The 16,577-nt window shown below is 37.2% G+C and overlaps 1 protein-coding gene across 2 annotated transcripts in view; it reads left to right on the top strand.

Annotated features, from left to right (window-relative positions):
* The first annotated feature begins 1,580 nt into the window (after positions 1 to 1,580).
* Positions 1,581 to 16,577, top strand: part of PPP1R1C (protein phosphatase 1 regulatory inhibitor subunit 1C) — a 124,063-nt gene continuing 109,066 nt past the window's right edge. Inside the window, exons 1-2 of one of the 2 annotated variants that reach the window (XM_024766819.1) lie at positions 1,581 to 1,661; positions 3,342 to 3,402. In XM_024766819.1, the coding sequence (XP_024622587.1) occupies positions 1,581 to 1,661; positions 3,342 to 3,402 (142 nt within the window). Of the gene's footprint in view, positions 1,662 to 3,320; positions 3,403 to 16,577 lie in introns of both variants that reach the window. The other variant, XM_024766811.1, reaches the window with a different exon arrangement.

The raw sequence follows: 16,577 nt of genomic DNA, 5'->3' as shown, positions 1-16,577 counted from the left end.
AGAGGGAAGAGATATGGGAACATATGTGTATGTATAACTGATTCACTTTGTTATAAAACAGAAACTAACACACCATTGTAAAGCAATTATACTCCAATAAAGATGTAAAATAAAAAATTTGAAACATAAAAAAAAATACAGTTGCATAGTCTAGGCATTGAGTAAGGTTCTGCCCACACACACACATACAGGGGGAATGAATATGTAAAAATATATATATATATAAGTCTAGCATTCATCAAGCACTATCTTTCAAATAAAGAAGTAGAGAAGTTCTTTCTCCTATTAAAGCAGCTTCATTTTCAGCCTTCCTTTGCAAAAGGAATTGAATGCATGAAGCCATCTGGCTGTGCTATTGCCTCTCCTTAGATATTAACAGATGTGAAGAGCAGGCCAGTGGCCCCCTCTACCTTCACCACTAGCCAATATAATCATCATCCTCTATCATTCTGAAGATTTCCCCTTTTACACTTTTTTCCCCTAAGACCTTTGGTTACATATATCCCCACTATTGGCAACAAATCACAATGCTGGATCCCATTAGGTTTCCACTAATGTCTTCTAGTCACTTCTGTATTCTTCCATATCAGAGGATATAACTGGCTCCACCAGGAAATAAAATAGAGGTCACTGCAGCAGCCGTGACTTTCAAGCCATTTGCTAAATTTAGCTGTCCAATACTTTCCACTCTAATGAAAACTGTGGACTACAATTATAGAATGCTGGAACAGAACAGGAGCTTAAAGGTCACTAAGTCCAATCTCCTTGTTTGTCTGAGGAAAGTATGGCAGCCTAGATATAGCCTCTGATTTGCTTGAGGCCACAGAGCTTGTTAGTGGTAGGGATGGAAGTTGAACTGAGATCTGCTCAGTCCTGAGGGCAATGTTGTCCTCACTCCACCACAGACGCTCTGCATTCCATGATCAGTCTTACCTAACCAGATCTCACAGCATAAATATAGCTGATATTATTGGTTGTGGCTTACCCTCCATGGCAATTCATCAATTTGGTAGCTGGATGTGAAATAACAAAGGTGTCTGACGGATAAGGTTCTCCAAGAGAAATGAAATGATCCTATACCCAAACCCTGCCCCCAACTCTAAAAACTTACTGCTTTATGTTCATCAATAATGAATGGCCCATCCCTGCAATACTCAGAGGGAGCTTACATTGCACTTTTGAGCAGCCTGTTAGTAATGTACAGTGGATAGAGCCTTTCTTTCAAATCCCGGGGCAGCAGGTCCTTCAAGGCTAGCATTGCATTTTCAATTAGCTGCTGAGTGAATGCTTGGCATGTGTATATTAGTGAAGAGGCACACAATTAGCTTACAGCTCGTTTCTGCATTGTGCTGAGAGGATCTAAGGGATTGGTGGGGGAACAGGCAAGCCAGGCATCACTGTGGATGTTGAAGAAGGGAGTTACTCAGACCTCGGCATCTTCACTTGCTTTCTCTAGAATTACAGCTATTTATTACGAAGCATTCTGTAGCGGGGTGGAGTGCGCCTGAGGAAACACATCCCAGACACCACCTGGGGTTAGTCTTTCTGAGCCCTTCACATCTCTAATTCTCATCATTGTCATGGAGCCCAACAGTCCCAAAAAGATACAATTTGCTGTGCCTTTATTCCAGAGTCAGATTGCTCCTGAAGCAGCTGAACAGGTAAGTGGAACTGGGTGGGGACCAGCTCCTGTATGTAAGTAATACAGACGTATATTCTTGTTATTAATTGAAAGCTTCTCCACCTCTTGAATTTGCCTAACTTTGTGACTTCCCAGGACATATGAACGAGAAATAATTTCGTTTCCACATGCACTTGTATTTGAGTTGCATTGGGGGAACTACTGGCTAAAATGCAGCATTTCATGTGATACAAATTAGCACCCATTAAGGAAAAATGGTTATATTAGCAGTTTAGATTGGGATCCCAAAATCTGTTTGCTTTTGCTTATTAAAATAACAGGTTCAACGTTTAGAGAAACTTCAAATTTTTTTTTCAAAATTAGCAAGCTTTTATTTTATTATTTATAATAAAATTATTTAGTTATTATTATTCATTTAACAATGAAAGCATTAAATCTTGGAATAATTTCAGATTACAGGCTTAATGTTTCATTTTAATGTTTTCATTGTGTATCCAAAGCAGTAATTATATGTAATATATTATAGGATCGTAGGTATATGTATAATTTAAGAAACATTTTATTCAGGTATTAAAAATGGTATTTTAACACAACCTGGATTTTTCCCAAGTTTAATATGTCTATATATCTTTAGTTCTCTCTCTCTCCCTCTCTCATGTGAGATTGGTTTACTGTATCACCTTTCATATTCAGATTACTTAGACTCTTGATTCAATGGAACCACTCAAAAGATCATTTGTGGTAAAATTACAACAGTGAGGAGGCAAAAACAAATTTATGGGGTCTGCTACCTAATTCATTAATTTCTTAAAGCCTAAATTATTCCTGAATCCTCTTCCAAATATTATATACAAAGTCTTAAAAGTAATTATTGAATCTGAGACTCTCAACTTCCTAGGATGTTTTGATAATCTGAAGTAGATTCACCCAAACTCAAGCCAGATAAATACAACCTTGAACATGTATCTATGTTGAATGGGGCATTGGTTCTATCCTGGACAAGATGTCATTGTTTAAAATTTATTCACTATCCTACTGATTTGGGAATTTACTTATATATTTAAAAAATCAAGGATACATTAGAAATTCTAATCATAATATGTTCCTGTAACTCCTAAAATAAGGGGAAAAACCCCCACACCAAACCTATTAGTTTTAAGTGAATTATATACTTTTGTAAGATCCATATTCATTCTTTGTGTTAATTTGTTCTAAATAATACTATAGAAAATAAGAAAAGTTTATAATATTAATTGAAGTTAGGAACGTATGCTGTTAAATTTAACCTGCTGGAAATTTGAGTTTTCTAAGCTTCTCTTACCCCATTTAGAAATAAGTGTAATGGATCTCGAAAGCTTCATCAATTTATGAGGCTCCAAGAGAGCCACTAAAATTAGCAAGTCATCCCTGTACCTTCACTGCATATTAGTATTCAGTGGTATCATTTGGTTACATACAACTATTTCTTTTCTGTGGAAATGCAGCTTTTTGATCAAAGAAGGTGATATTAATATCTGACAGTTCTGCTGTCTGCTTTCTATTATTCAAAATAAAATTAGCGAGCGCCTACTGTGTGCCCCCCAGAAATTTGCTCTTTATGTTGGGAAAAGATGAGGATGGGACAGCCTTGCAAGCTGTAGAGTAACCTGGAACAGAGTCTGACAGTCTCTGACCTTAGCTGGGCCTTTGTTGTTCACAGATCAGGAAAAGAAGACCTACACCAGCATCACTTGTGATTCTCAATGAACATAACCCCCCAGGTAAAGAAGCATGATGTCTTCTGTACTGATGTGACAGAATAGAATTGTTTGAGGAACATCAAAGAGCATGCCATTGCCAACAGATTTCAATTCGGGATTTCAGTTAGCAATAATCTAATAAGCTAGTCTATACAATGGATCATAAACAAAATCAGAAATAGATATTATGAAAACTGTCTCAGTCAACTGCCTGCTTTTCCTCTAGAATGACTTACTGGTGACGATATGCTATGAAATGTTTTGTTAGCAATCACTGTCACTTGTTCAGGTGTTTGCATAGAATCTGGTTCAGTGCTTATTAATGAGCCTGGTAGAAAGTTGTTTAATTAGGTTTCATAGCTCAAACTGCAGCCCTGGAGATGCTTATATCTTTACAGAGTTGTTTTTTAATCAAAGGTTATCATGGGGTGGGCAATGAGCCAGCACTGGCTACAGCTTTGATGCTGATGTAATCTCTGAATAATGCAATTGACAAGTAACCAGATCAATTTTCAGCACTGCCCATTTGGGAGCCATTCTGAAGAGTTGCATCCATTTGTTGAGGTTTTATTCTCCATTTCCCATATAAAGTAAAGCTGCATTATTATTCCTGATAAAGGACTATGATCTGCAACACACAAACACTATGTACTTATTGAACGGGGGTGATTTTAATTTCACATTTAAGCTCTGTTTCTAGAAATACAAGTAAGACAGCAAAGGTCACGGCACTAATTTGTATCCAGGCAGGACTTGTTGTTGGATTTTTTGCAGGTATAAACAATAAAGGTGGCTGAAAAGAGTTTAGTGGAAACATAGTAAGTGTAATTACAGATTGTAATGAATGATTCGTTTTAAGAACACTGGGGCAAAACAGTCTTTGACTTTTTCAGATTCCTTTCTAATTAGAGAAACATATATAAGAAAGTAAAATTCTAATAGCATATTAGTCATGGAGCCCAAATACAGAAAGATGTTCAGTTGTTGGGAAACAAATAGGCAAATTTATTCCTGCTGGAAACAAAGAATTATAATTTGATGCTGTATCTTTAAAGTGCTATAGCATTTTAAAATCATTTTCAAATATATTATTTCACTTAATAAATATAACTTATATTTGGTTGAATAAGAGATGCAACTGGTAAGAGGTGCAAATAAATAGAAGTAAATAAACATAATAATGAAATCTTTTCATATTGGAGGTAATTTTAGAGCAATTTTCCATCACAGCCTTTTGCTCATAGTGGCAGAATTCTCCACAGTGTCCTAGAACTTACCTCTCTATGCTAACCTTGAAAAGTGTTGCCCAAAGATATAATAATAAGAACAGAATCTTCATAACAGCAACAACAAAAAAACTTAATTGTTAAATGACCTTGTTAAAGCAATTGTTGCTTTTAGCCCTCAAAAGCAATGTGTTCTTTGACAAATAAAAATCGGGTGCAGCTTTAAATCCTGGTAAATAGACAAATCTCTTCAATTTATTGAAATTGCCCAGGACACATATGAGTATTCTTGGAATCACCTATCATTAATGCTCTTTAAAATTCAAATCCCTGAAAATCTTTCTTGTCAATTAATGAAGCAAAGAAAATTAAATTTTCCATTACAGAGACATAATTAACACACCTTTCCAATTCATATGATAAGATCAGTATATTGTAATCATTGTTAAATGAATTAGACATGGCTTACTTAAAAAAAAATCTTTTCAGGAGTTTGCAGAAATAGTCTGTTATAAAAGAATATTTGAAAGAATGATTTAATTTTAGATCAGAAATAAAGGAAATAGAAAGATATTTCAACATGTAAATCCAGATTGTTTGCTAGTTCATCTTTGCCTGTGTAAACATATAGATGAGGTGGGCACCTGATTGGTAAGATTCCAGGGGCAACAAAATGTCACATCAGTCCCTTTCTAACCAACAGCCTAGAATTCTCAGCAGTAGAAACACGAGAGAAACAGTTACATAACCTGTTAAGGATATATCCTCCAGCATAGATTAATCAATTTAATTCAAAATAATGGGACACAAGACTAAAAATGTTAAATTGAAGGCATCATACCTGAAAACGTTTAAAAGCAAAGGGTGTGTCTTTATGGTGGAGAAGGCAGAAACAACGTTTGCTTCTTGGAATGACTCTAAACAGCCAAACAGCCAATGGCAGTAAAAAGGTACTAGAAGCCAGAGATGCAGGGGTAGAGGTGCACCAAAGACAAATTTCATCTTTTTCAAATGTTTTCTAGGGCTACCAGTTTGACCTTGTAGCAAACTGCTTATCTTTCAGAATTTTTAATCTTCTGAGTAAGTGCCTATTTATGATAACCTCTCTAAGGTTATACAGTAAGAGTCTCATTGTCTCGTCTTGTACTATTTATTTTACTCTTGTACAATACGTAGTTAACTGGTTTGGTTTCTATATTTTTATTTAAACGGATGACTATATATAAATCTTCTCTATTTAGAAGTAAATGGCAATGTCACTTTCTGCAATTTACTTCATCACATTCCTAGATTTACTTAAACATTACTTGTATTTACAAGAGTAGGCTTATGAGAAGACTGTATATTTATTTGGCTACCAGTATTAGAAACCTAGAATTGGGAAAGAACTTCAGAAAATACCTAATCTAACCACACTTCTTCATGAAAGATACAGAAATCGACCCAAGTCCCTGAGACTTGCTCCATTTTGTATATATCAGAGAAGAATCCATAGTTACAACTAGTTTTCAATATGATATCAAATAATTTTATAAGTTAGAAAACAGTTTCTTATGAAAAACTTGAGTGATGCCCCACTTTATTCTAAAATAACTCTTCATTTACTCTTGTCAATAAAAGTTCATTTACTCACCTTTTAAAAAAATTTATTTACTTACTTATTTATTCGTCTGCACTTGCGGGCTTGTGGGATCTCAGTTCCCCAGGGATTGAACCCAGGCCACGGCAGTGAAAGCCCAGAATCCTAACCACTAGGTCACCAGGGAACTCCCTACTCACCTTTTTAAATACATAAGGCAGTTCTTCATTACCTTATTTTCTGGATTGAATATTCCCAGCACCCAATAAGGGCCTTAATGAGCTCTATCCAAATTCTCCTTGTCTCTAGGCCTTTGGAGCCTAGAGCTGGACACAGTCTTCCAGTAAAAAGCCAGATTAGAACAGGCCTTCTGAATGTTAAAGTTTGTGGCATCCATTCTTTTCCACTTGCTGTTAAGCAGAGACAATATGGTTACAACTAAGTTTAATGGACCTGATGCCTATTGAACATGAGTGAACTGTAAAAGGCCAGGAGCTTACTGAAGATTTGGATAAGTGCACAGGAGTTCTGGCATCATTTAGAAGTTTGTTGTACATCTAATAAGTGGGACCAGACATATAATGTAAAATGGGGGATATTTATTGAACTTCCTATCGCAGCCAAATTTGGGGGAGACTGACTTTCTCTTCAACACTTTTCGCTCCAAATATTCTTAGAAATGAGGAATAAAAATAAAGCATTTTCTCACATGGGCCATGTTCCTAAAAATTACTTAATAATGAGACATATGAATTCAATATCTCACCATCTCCTTTCAATCTTGAGAGTAAGCGTAGTCAGTAAAGAGAACGGGGATTTCCAGTTGATTGGGCTATTTGTCTCCGCACACTGAAAAAGAAGCCACAGTCCGTTCTGAAAGTAGCACGTGACTTTCTAAATGAGGCTTGCATTTTAGGAATTTGACAGTAAGTTGACTAATAAGATTTTCAAGGCTCTGTATTTAAAATCCTGAGACACTGGATGACACAGAATATTGCTGGACTCAGACTGAGCTGTTCAAAGCAGAGAGGCTCCAGAAATTTTCAGTGATGTGAGGTTTTGCAGGGTCATCAAGTTAAAGTGGACATTTATTTCTAGTGTTAGGGCATTCATATGCAAACAGTCTCTCTTCATGGAGACCCTGTATTTTACAAAATGAGTGATTGGTAGGCAATGGGCACCCTGAGTACAAGTTCCAGGAATCTCACTGAGGATTTTCCTGGGATTCTTAAGGATGGGTAAGACATCATCAGTCCCACACCTGGAGGGGCCTGTGACCCGCAGGGACCTCCAATCAAATGTGTTCGAGTAAAAGCTGTACTGGACCTATAGTCCATACAGTTTTGTTTCATTCTTTTTTCTCATCTCCTTTGGGAATGTGGTTGTAATTCATTCTGATCTACAATTGTCGTTGATTCTTCAGCATTTATTTTGCCTTCTGAACATTAATGACAGTACAAAAGAAAGAAAGGTCCAGTGTTTGAAGACTCTTCAAGGTTTAACTGGTATGAATTTCTGTCAGAAAAGCCTATTTTTTTCTCCTCAGCATTTATTTCTATAAGTTATGGAATGCCAAACCATGCTGAATGAGTTAAAGATAAGTAATGCAGGGACTTTCCTGGTGGTCCAGTGGTTAAGACTCTGAGCTCCCAATGCAGGGGGCACAGATTCCATCCCTGGTGCGGGAACTAAGATCTCACATGCTGCACGGCGCAGCCAAAAAAAAAAAAATTTCAAAGATAAGTGATGCATGTGGCTTTCAGAGGTTCATGTACTGTACAACTGATTGACTTATTTTCCTATAACTATTCAGTCTGTGTAGCCAAATAGCCCTATCAATAGGAATAACTGTGAGCCAAAGATGAGGTTCCAGTTCTTAGTCATGCCGAAGTTTGCTATACTATAAGTGTTCAAAGGGCTAGTGTAATCTTCAAATTGAATGGAAGAAAAATGAAAGGGCAAATTATAAAACTATGAAATAATGCTGTTTTATTTCAGCAAGATTACTACTTTTGCTCATTTTGAGCAACAGTATATACTGCTCACCTTTTACACTGATTTTAATAAGAAATAGCTTAGTGAAATATGACAGAATTATGGTAGGTTCAATTCACTTCCTTTTTCTTGGTCTCTGTTTTCCTACTTGTGGGGATTATAGCAGGTGAAAATAACCCTAAGGTACTTCTGCATAATGTAGAAAGGCAGTGTTTGTAGTAGGTAAAGCACTGCCTTTGGAGTAAGACTTGGGTTTGAATCCCAGCTTTGCCAGTTTCTGGTAGTGAGACATTGGGTGTGCAGTTGACCTCTGTGGGCTCAGTTTTCCCCTTTTTAAAAGAGGACATCGGGCTTCCCTGGTGGCGCAGTGGTTGAGCGTCCGCCTGCCGATGCAGGGGACACGGGTTCGTGGCCTGGTCCGGGAGGATCCCACATGCCGCGGAGCGGCTGGGCCCGTGAGCCATGGCCGCTGAGCCTGCGCGTCCGGGGCCTGTGCTCCACAACGGGAGAGGCCACAACAGTGAGAGGCCCGTGTACCGCAAAAAAAAAAAAAAAGAGGACATCGAGGTATAAGAAAATGCATAGCACAGTGTCTGCAACCAAATAGATACTGAAGACATGAGATCCCCCTGCATCATTATATCCATGCTGAGTTCTCCTAAAACCTGCATTTCCTTTTTTTTTGTTTGCGGTATGCGGACCTCTCACCGTTGTGGGATGCGCAGGCTCAGCGGCCATGGCTCACAGGCCCAGCCGGCACGAACCCGTGTCCCCTGCATTGGGAGGCGGACTCTAACCACTGCACCACCAGGGAAGCCCTAAAACCTGCATTTCTTATCAGATGATGGCCCAGCTCTTTTCCCATCCTGACTGCATTAGGCGGTGTCAAACAGTGTCCCCATGAGGCACTGGTTCTTGATAAGAGAAAAGATGTACCATAACTCCTAATTCATCAGGATAAGAATACACAATTATGGAATTGTTATGGATCTTATACCGTGGTATTTGTTCAACTGACCATGTCTGGTTTACAAACATAATTTTCATGAAATATGAGTCCTTGGGAATATTTTAAAAATAAGCATGCTACTGATGTCTATAAAGTTATGAAAAAATATATTGCAAGTAAGAGATCTTTGTGAAAGATTTGTATCCAATCAAAAATGCAATTCATGGGAATTCCCTGGTGGTTCAGTGGTTAGGACTCTGTGCTTTCACTGCTGAGGGCCCGGGTTCGATGCCTGATCAGGGAACTGAGATCCTGCAAACCACTTGGTGCAATCAAAAAAACAAAAAAAAATGCAATTCATATCCTAATAGTATGTGGAAAGAAAGAAGATTGAATATGGATACAATTCATATCCTAATAGTATGTGAAAAGAAAGAAGATTGAATATGGCGTATAAAAATCCTTTCGTGGTATCTATTAAACTCTCATTTGATTGCTCACATTTGATTCCACTCCATTTGCTCTCACTTCCTTCCATACACCATTCCTGTGCTATATTCTGGGTAAGCTTTCTTCCTTTGGTTCCTCCTTTTGGTTCCTTTGCCAACTCTTAAGACAGCCTAGACTGACTCATTTGTGTAAATCATTCTCCATGTTTTCCAATTAATCTTATTTAAATTGCAGCCTGAGGCTCATTTAAATCTCAAAACTTTCCCCTAACTAATCTGATTCATTGTTTGGCTTTGTTATTCCAATACTCTCCTCTCACCTGCAACTCTTGAAGGTATTTATTGATTTATACATTCAATTCAATTATTTACTGAGTCCTTATTCTAAATCCTCGAGGAACATGTGGACTAGGTAACAGAGAATAATACATCTGGATGAACCAGGATACAATTGTAATAACAGAAATTCCAATAGCTCAGACCACAGTAAGATTAATTCTGGCCAAGACATAGAGGCATTTATTTATCATGCTCACTATTCTATGAAACATTTGTAAAACTTGTCTTGATCTTCTGGCTTTAAGCTTTTAAGAACTGGCATCAGAGCTAAAAGTTTACTATTTATTCCAAACTAGTAGCACAGATATAGCTACTCAAAACTAGTAGCATATCTAGTAGATATTAGATGCCCATGGTCTATTAAATTTAAGTGGATAAAAAAATATATTCTCAAATCCAATGGCAATCTATCAAACTTTCTGGGCACTTATTCTAGCTAAGGCACAGTGTTAGCTGCTCTAGGGGATAAAATAGGTAAGTCACCATCCCTGACCTCATGGAGAAACCTACCTGAGGCATAATTTGACACATGTATATATATTGGTAGTAAGATCAACAACATGTGGCAAAATACAAAATATATTTCAATTCAGTGCAGAAATGTTTACCATAGGATGTTTTGGGTGATTAGGTTATAATGTTGTAAAATACGGTACAGAGCCTAGATGCTTGATAAATGGCAACTCTTATTTTGGAGAGGCCGGCATGTACTACTTAGGAATAGAGGTGTTGGAATCACTCAGGCTTGAATCTGGCTCTCAGATGGCTGCTTACTGCCTGTGTTACCCCAAAAAAGTGGCTCATCCTTTTAAGGCCCATTAAAAGTGGGGAAGCTGGGTTCACGAGGCTCTGAAAAGCTTGTTTTTTTTCAACACTACCAAATATAAATATATTTATATTTGGTATATATAATATATATATATTATAAATATATCTCTATATTTATATAGATATATATCTATATATATAATATAAATATAAAATATATTCATTAGAAATAAGGCTGTTCTGCATCCATTGAATAAACAGATGTACATCTTTGTGTCTACATAATAGTACACACGGACAACATTGTAATCAGCTGTTCTGCGGAGTTTAAGGGCACATTCAATTTCAAATTTAAGCTAGAAAAAGTTTCTAACAGCTCTTTCTGATTGTTTCTATTTCATAATTATATTCAAGGAGAACAGTAAATTACCAAAAATCTAACCAAGCTATGTAGTTAACAGAGAAGGGTTATTTACGTATTTATTTTAGAATTGCTCAGGAACAAGCTTTCAAGCTTTGGGATTTTCTATCCTTTCTTCCACCATTTTCTATTCATGACTTTGACCAAGTAGTGATCTGATGCTGTTCCAGCAATACCAGACACAATTTGGTAGCAGAACTTACCAGGGGCTAAAGCTGAAATGTCCGCACAGGGTCCAGACAGGTGACAGATGCCTGCCTGGGCTCTGTGTAGGATGCTGTGAAGGGTACCGTGGTCTATTGGAGGATGCAAGCTCCATTCAAGGCGTCAAATTAAACAGATAACACTACAAAGAAAGAAAAAAACACTGTAAGGGATGGAGGCACCTAAGTGGTAAGATTTTAGAGATGCTGGAAAATATCTCCCTAAATCCGTTTCCATACTACCTGAAATTCTACCTTTTGTTGTTAATACTGTTACTATATTCTATCTTTTGAAACACCAGTACTCTGACCAGATGTAACATATTGTCCTGGCAAGTAGTCTACCTGGAGCTCAAAAAGCCTGAGGTGGAGAGAAAGGAAGGTCCTGGAGCAAATGTCCCAGCTGCAAGGATTAGGGCCCTCCGAATTCATCTCTCCCCTCCCAGTCTGTTTGCTGTTATTGCCTTCTCCATACTCGTCCCCTTCATATCTTCCTTAGCATTTCAGGGGCCCCTGAACGTGCTGGGAAATTTTAAATCTATATCTATGAGTCTTTTCTGTGTTATGGAAAGAAGATTATCTTTGAATTTAACTCCATGATTTTGTATCACTTAGGGTAATTTGATATAGTAATTATAGCGCTTAACAAGGCTATTTGTGAAATAAGTTGCCAAAACCTGCATCATCAAAGGGAGATATCTTGACAGTCTGGTTAGAATACAATTACAGTGCAACCTTGGCAATAATGCTGAGAAAAAAGTACTGTGAGAACTAAGAAAAGCTAGGAAATTTGTAATCTTTCTGGGTTTTTTGTTGTTGTTGTTTCATTCTCTGGGAGCAATTTTCCTTCATTATGGGAAATAATTTTCATAATCACACTCTTTACATATAAATACATATTGACCTGCTCATAAAAATAGAACTGAGTGCACAAAATGGAAGAATGAGAACAACAGTTATTTTGGAATCCAATTTTTAGAATAATTTGCCTCAATGTAACATCAGTTTATGCTTTTTTTCCCTGTCTGTTGAAGAACAGACTATTAGAACACATATACACAATAGATATTTCCATGCACAAACACATGTACACATGCTTATATAAACCAAATACACAACTGTGTGTAAAAATATCACAGGCTATTTATCCATATAATAAAATCCACTTGCACTAAGTGACCTGATTTTAAAAAGGCTAGTACCTACCAAAGTATCTAGAAAAGCTTCATGAATTCAGGTTACAAATGGAATAAAGCTAATAGTTATTATTTAAATTTCTAACCCTTTGAACTTGAAACCAATAAATCAAAAACTAATCACATTTGAAAACCCATGAATAAAAAACATTGAAATTACTGGCATAGATTCAAATGGTGAGATTTGTTAATTATTTTTTTAAATCAGAAGAATATTTTTAAAAAATAAGTTACATTTATTGAATATTAGTTATTTTAAGACTATTCTCTTATTTTGGAGGTCTCCTGTGCCCATTTTCATAATTCATGAATACAGGGAGAAGTATTTTAATCAGAAACAGAAAGTGAGCTCCTCCGACTACCACCTGAAAATCAATGTCTAACTGAAATGTGTCCCCTAACTTGAAATCAAAATTTAAACTTTTGACCTCAACATTTCTGTTAATGGTATCTCCATGCCTCTAATTGCTGAACCACACAGTCTTGGAATCAGCTCTGACCCCTCTCTCTCTCCCTTGCCCCTATCAATGGCTCTTCTGCTGATTCTTCTGTACAGGTTGAATCTATCTCACTATATTTTTATTTTCTCTGCTCAGTCTAGGCACTTACGGCTTTATTCCAAAAGAATACAGTAACTTCCAAACTGGTTTTCCATGGCTTTAACACTGGGAGGTGGTTTTGTGTAGAGTTAAGAGCCCTAATTTCAGAATCAATTAACATGGCATGACTTAGAATCAAAACATGGCATGACTGAATATCTGAGTCTTAGTTTCCAATTCTATGAAGCACGGATCATGGCGATTCCAACACTGGTCGTGTTGCTGGAATCAAGCAAGATGATGTATGCTAGCAACGCGACTGATGGGAGATTTATTCTTTCCCCATTCTGATTTGTGTGAAAGGGTTTTGGCAATTATATAATGGGTGATTGGCTAGGCCAGCTTTACTTTTCCAAATGGATTTGTTATGAGCTCTACTTTGTATACTACAATATAATTTACCTGTGTTAGTTTTTTTTTTTTTTTACATATTCAAGAAGTATTTTTTTTACATCTTTATTGGAGTATAATTGCTTTACAATGGTGTGTTGGTTTCTGCTTTATAAAGTGAATCAGTTATACATATACTCCCATATCTCTTCCCTCTTGCATCTCCCTCCCTCCCACCCTCCCTATCCCACCCCTCCAGGCGGTCACAAAGCACTGAGCTGATCTCCCTGTGCTATGCGGCTGCTTCCTAGTTTTTAATTAGCCAAAGCTAAGAAGAAGAGTAAGGCACGTAAAGTTGTCTTATGATGAGCTCATTATGTTTCATCATAATGTGCACATTATTGCTACTTCTTGCTTTAAGTAAGTCAGTCAATCGACAGATGAATGGATAAAGGAGATGTGGCACATATATACAAGGGAATATTACTCAGCCATCAAAAGAAACGAAATTGAGTTATTTGTAGTGAGGTAGATGGACCTAGAGTCTGTCATACAGAGTGAAGTAAGTCAGAAAGAGAAAAACAAATACTGTATGCTAACACATATATATGGAATCTAAAAAAAAAAAAAGGTTCTGAAGAACCTAGGGGCAGGACAGGAATAAAGATGCAGACATAGAGAATGGACTTGAGGACAGGGGGAGAGGGAAGGGTAAGCTGGGATGAAGTGAGAGACTGGTATGGACATATATACACTACTAAACGTAAAATAGATAGCTAGTGGGAAGCAGCCACATAGCACAGGATCAGCTCGGTGCTTTGTGACCACCTAGAGGGGTGGGATAGGGAGGGTGGGAGGGAGACACAAGAGGGAGGAGATATGGGGATATATGTATATGTATAGCTGATTCACTTTGCTATACAGCAGAAACTAACACACCATTGTAAAGCAATTATACTCCAATAAAGATGTTTAATAATAATAATAAATAAGTCATTCATTTCCACCGTAGTCTATGGAATCTTTATTACACAAATTGTTGATAATTGTACTAAAGTTGAGATTTAAAAAATGAACAGAAGAAAGGAAAATAGTTGTGTTAGATTATGGCTGGCACTGCAGCTTTATATCTATTTCCTTCTTTATTTTTGGTGGAGGGCTTGAAGGCTGAACAGGAACTTTGTTCATTTGCCATAGGTACCTTCCTATTGAAAATGGGCAGCGATTTCCGATTAAGCAGGACAGACTCAGACTAGATTTGCTTTCCAAAGCACTCTAAGGATTATCCACTCTCCCTTCATGGATCCTAAATACAGCCCACCTGCCCCCAACGATTAAAATGTTTTCAAGAAATAATGCCAGAGACCCACTCACCATCACATTTCAGTGAAGTAAAATGTCATGAATGATTGAGCTAAAATGTCTCATCTCAAATTCTAACACAGGTCATTTTACTTTGTGAATAGCCCAGAATTCCTGCTTTACTTAGCCAATGAAGGGCACCTTTTTGCTCAAGGTCTTGGAGACAGCTGAAGATATTTTCATACCCTAATTCTGCAGTCCACTGACATCATTAAAATCAAGGCAAACACCAGCTGTAATGTTTATATGGACAGTTACAGTATAAGGGACATATGTAAAATACATTTTGAAGTACATTTAGGACCTAAAAGACAAAATTACCTCTAAGCTACAAATAAAATAATTTTTAAAAACCATATAAGCTCAAAGGCAAGTTTAAAGAGGTTGATAGTAATGTAACTCACCTTTGGTAGTTTTCTAATTTGCAAACCTATTTCACTTATAACATATATATCCTCAGCAACTCTGTGAGATGAATATGATAACCTCCATTTTAGAAAAAGTGTGATAGATGAGCTGCTCAATGTCAAAGAAGCTAGTACATTAGTGGGTCTGAAATTTAAACACACATTTTCTATCCAAGGTCAGTGTGCTTTCCACTACATTAATAACACTTTTCTCTCTACAAATAAGCAACATCATACCCTTACTATTTTATTTCTGTCTTCCTCATGGAAGCAATTATAAGCAAGTTCTTCATTGTAGCTTGGCCAAGTGAGATTCTGTTTGATATGACAACAGAATGTACTTCTTTCCATTCCAACGTGAGTTTGTTTTAGAGTGGTAATTCTACACCTTTTTTTCCTTTTCTTGGATAATTTATTAGATAAGAGGACTTCAGAGTTGTTAATACTAGATTTTTTATTATATAAGCAAAAAATCAGATTACCAAACAGAAATATAAATCTTACCCATTATTCCATTCTTAGAGTTAGACCTCTTTATTTATGCATGTGTCCATTTGCCTATTTATCTGTACTTATTAAGAAAACTAATTGTCTTAACTTGAAACATTAGTTGGAGGGCTAACAGTTTACATTTGGATCCTAGTTGATCAAGAACATGACCAGTTTGTACATACACTGGGATGTTGTCTTCCCTTCCCATCAACTGTAGTTCATATCCTCCTAGACTCAAATCAAACCCCCCTTCTTATATGAAACCTTCATTGACCACTCCAGCTGGAAGACTTTATTCCAGGAGAAGTAACAAGTCACTGGATCCATTAACTCATTTGCTCCCTGCTCCCACTGATTGTTGATGACTTTCTGTCACCTAGTAATGCCCTAAAAAAATGAATTATATAATTAATAATTTTTTTTTTTGGCTGTGTCGGGTCTTAGTTGTGGCATGCAGGATCTTTTGTTGCAGTGCACGGGCTCTTCGTTGCAGCACGCAGGCTTCTCTCTAGTTGTGGAACATGGGCTCCAGAGTGTGTGGGCTCTGTAGTTGTAGCTCGGGGGCTCAGTAGTTGTGGTGCATGGGCTTAGTTGCCACAAGGCACGTGGGATCTTAGTTCCCCGACCAGGGGTCGAATCTGTGTCCCCTGCATTGGAAGACGGATTCTTAACCACTGGACCACCAGGGAAGTCCCAGAATTAATAAATTTTGATGTGAGTCAGGAGAAAAAAGATTGGGTCACAAGGCCCTTCCATGTATATTAGGCTTTAGTTAAGTACTCTCTGGGTATCAGGGCTGCGGAAAAGGGCTCTGAGGATCTGGGAGAATGACTGGAAAGATGCCTTACTATGGAGGGAAAATAGAGGCCATTTAAACTAAC

Source organism: Neophocaena asiaeorientalis, unplaced genomic scaffold, assembly GCF_003031525.2.
Source record: "Neophocaena asiaeorientalis asiaeorientalis breed wild unplaced genomic scaffold, Neophocaena_asiaeorientalis_V1.1 scaffold113, whole genome shotgun sequence".
Taxonomy (NCBI): Eukaryota; Metazoa; Chordata; class Mammalia; order Artiodactyla; family Phocoenidae; genus Neophocaena; species Neophocaena asiaeorientalis.
This window is presented reverse-complemented; position numbering and strand designations above follow the sequence as displayed.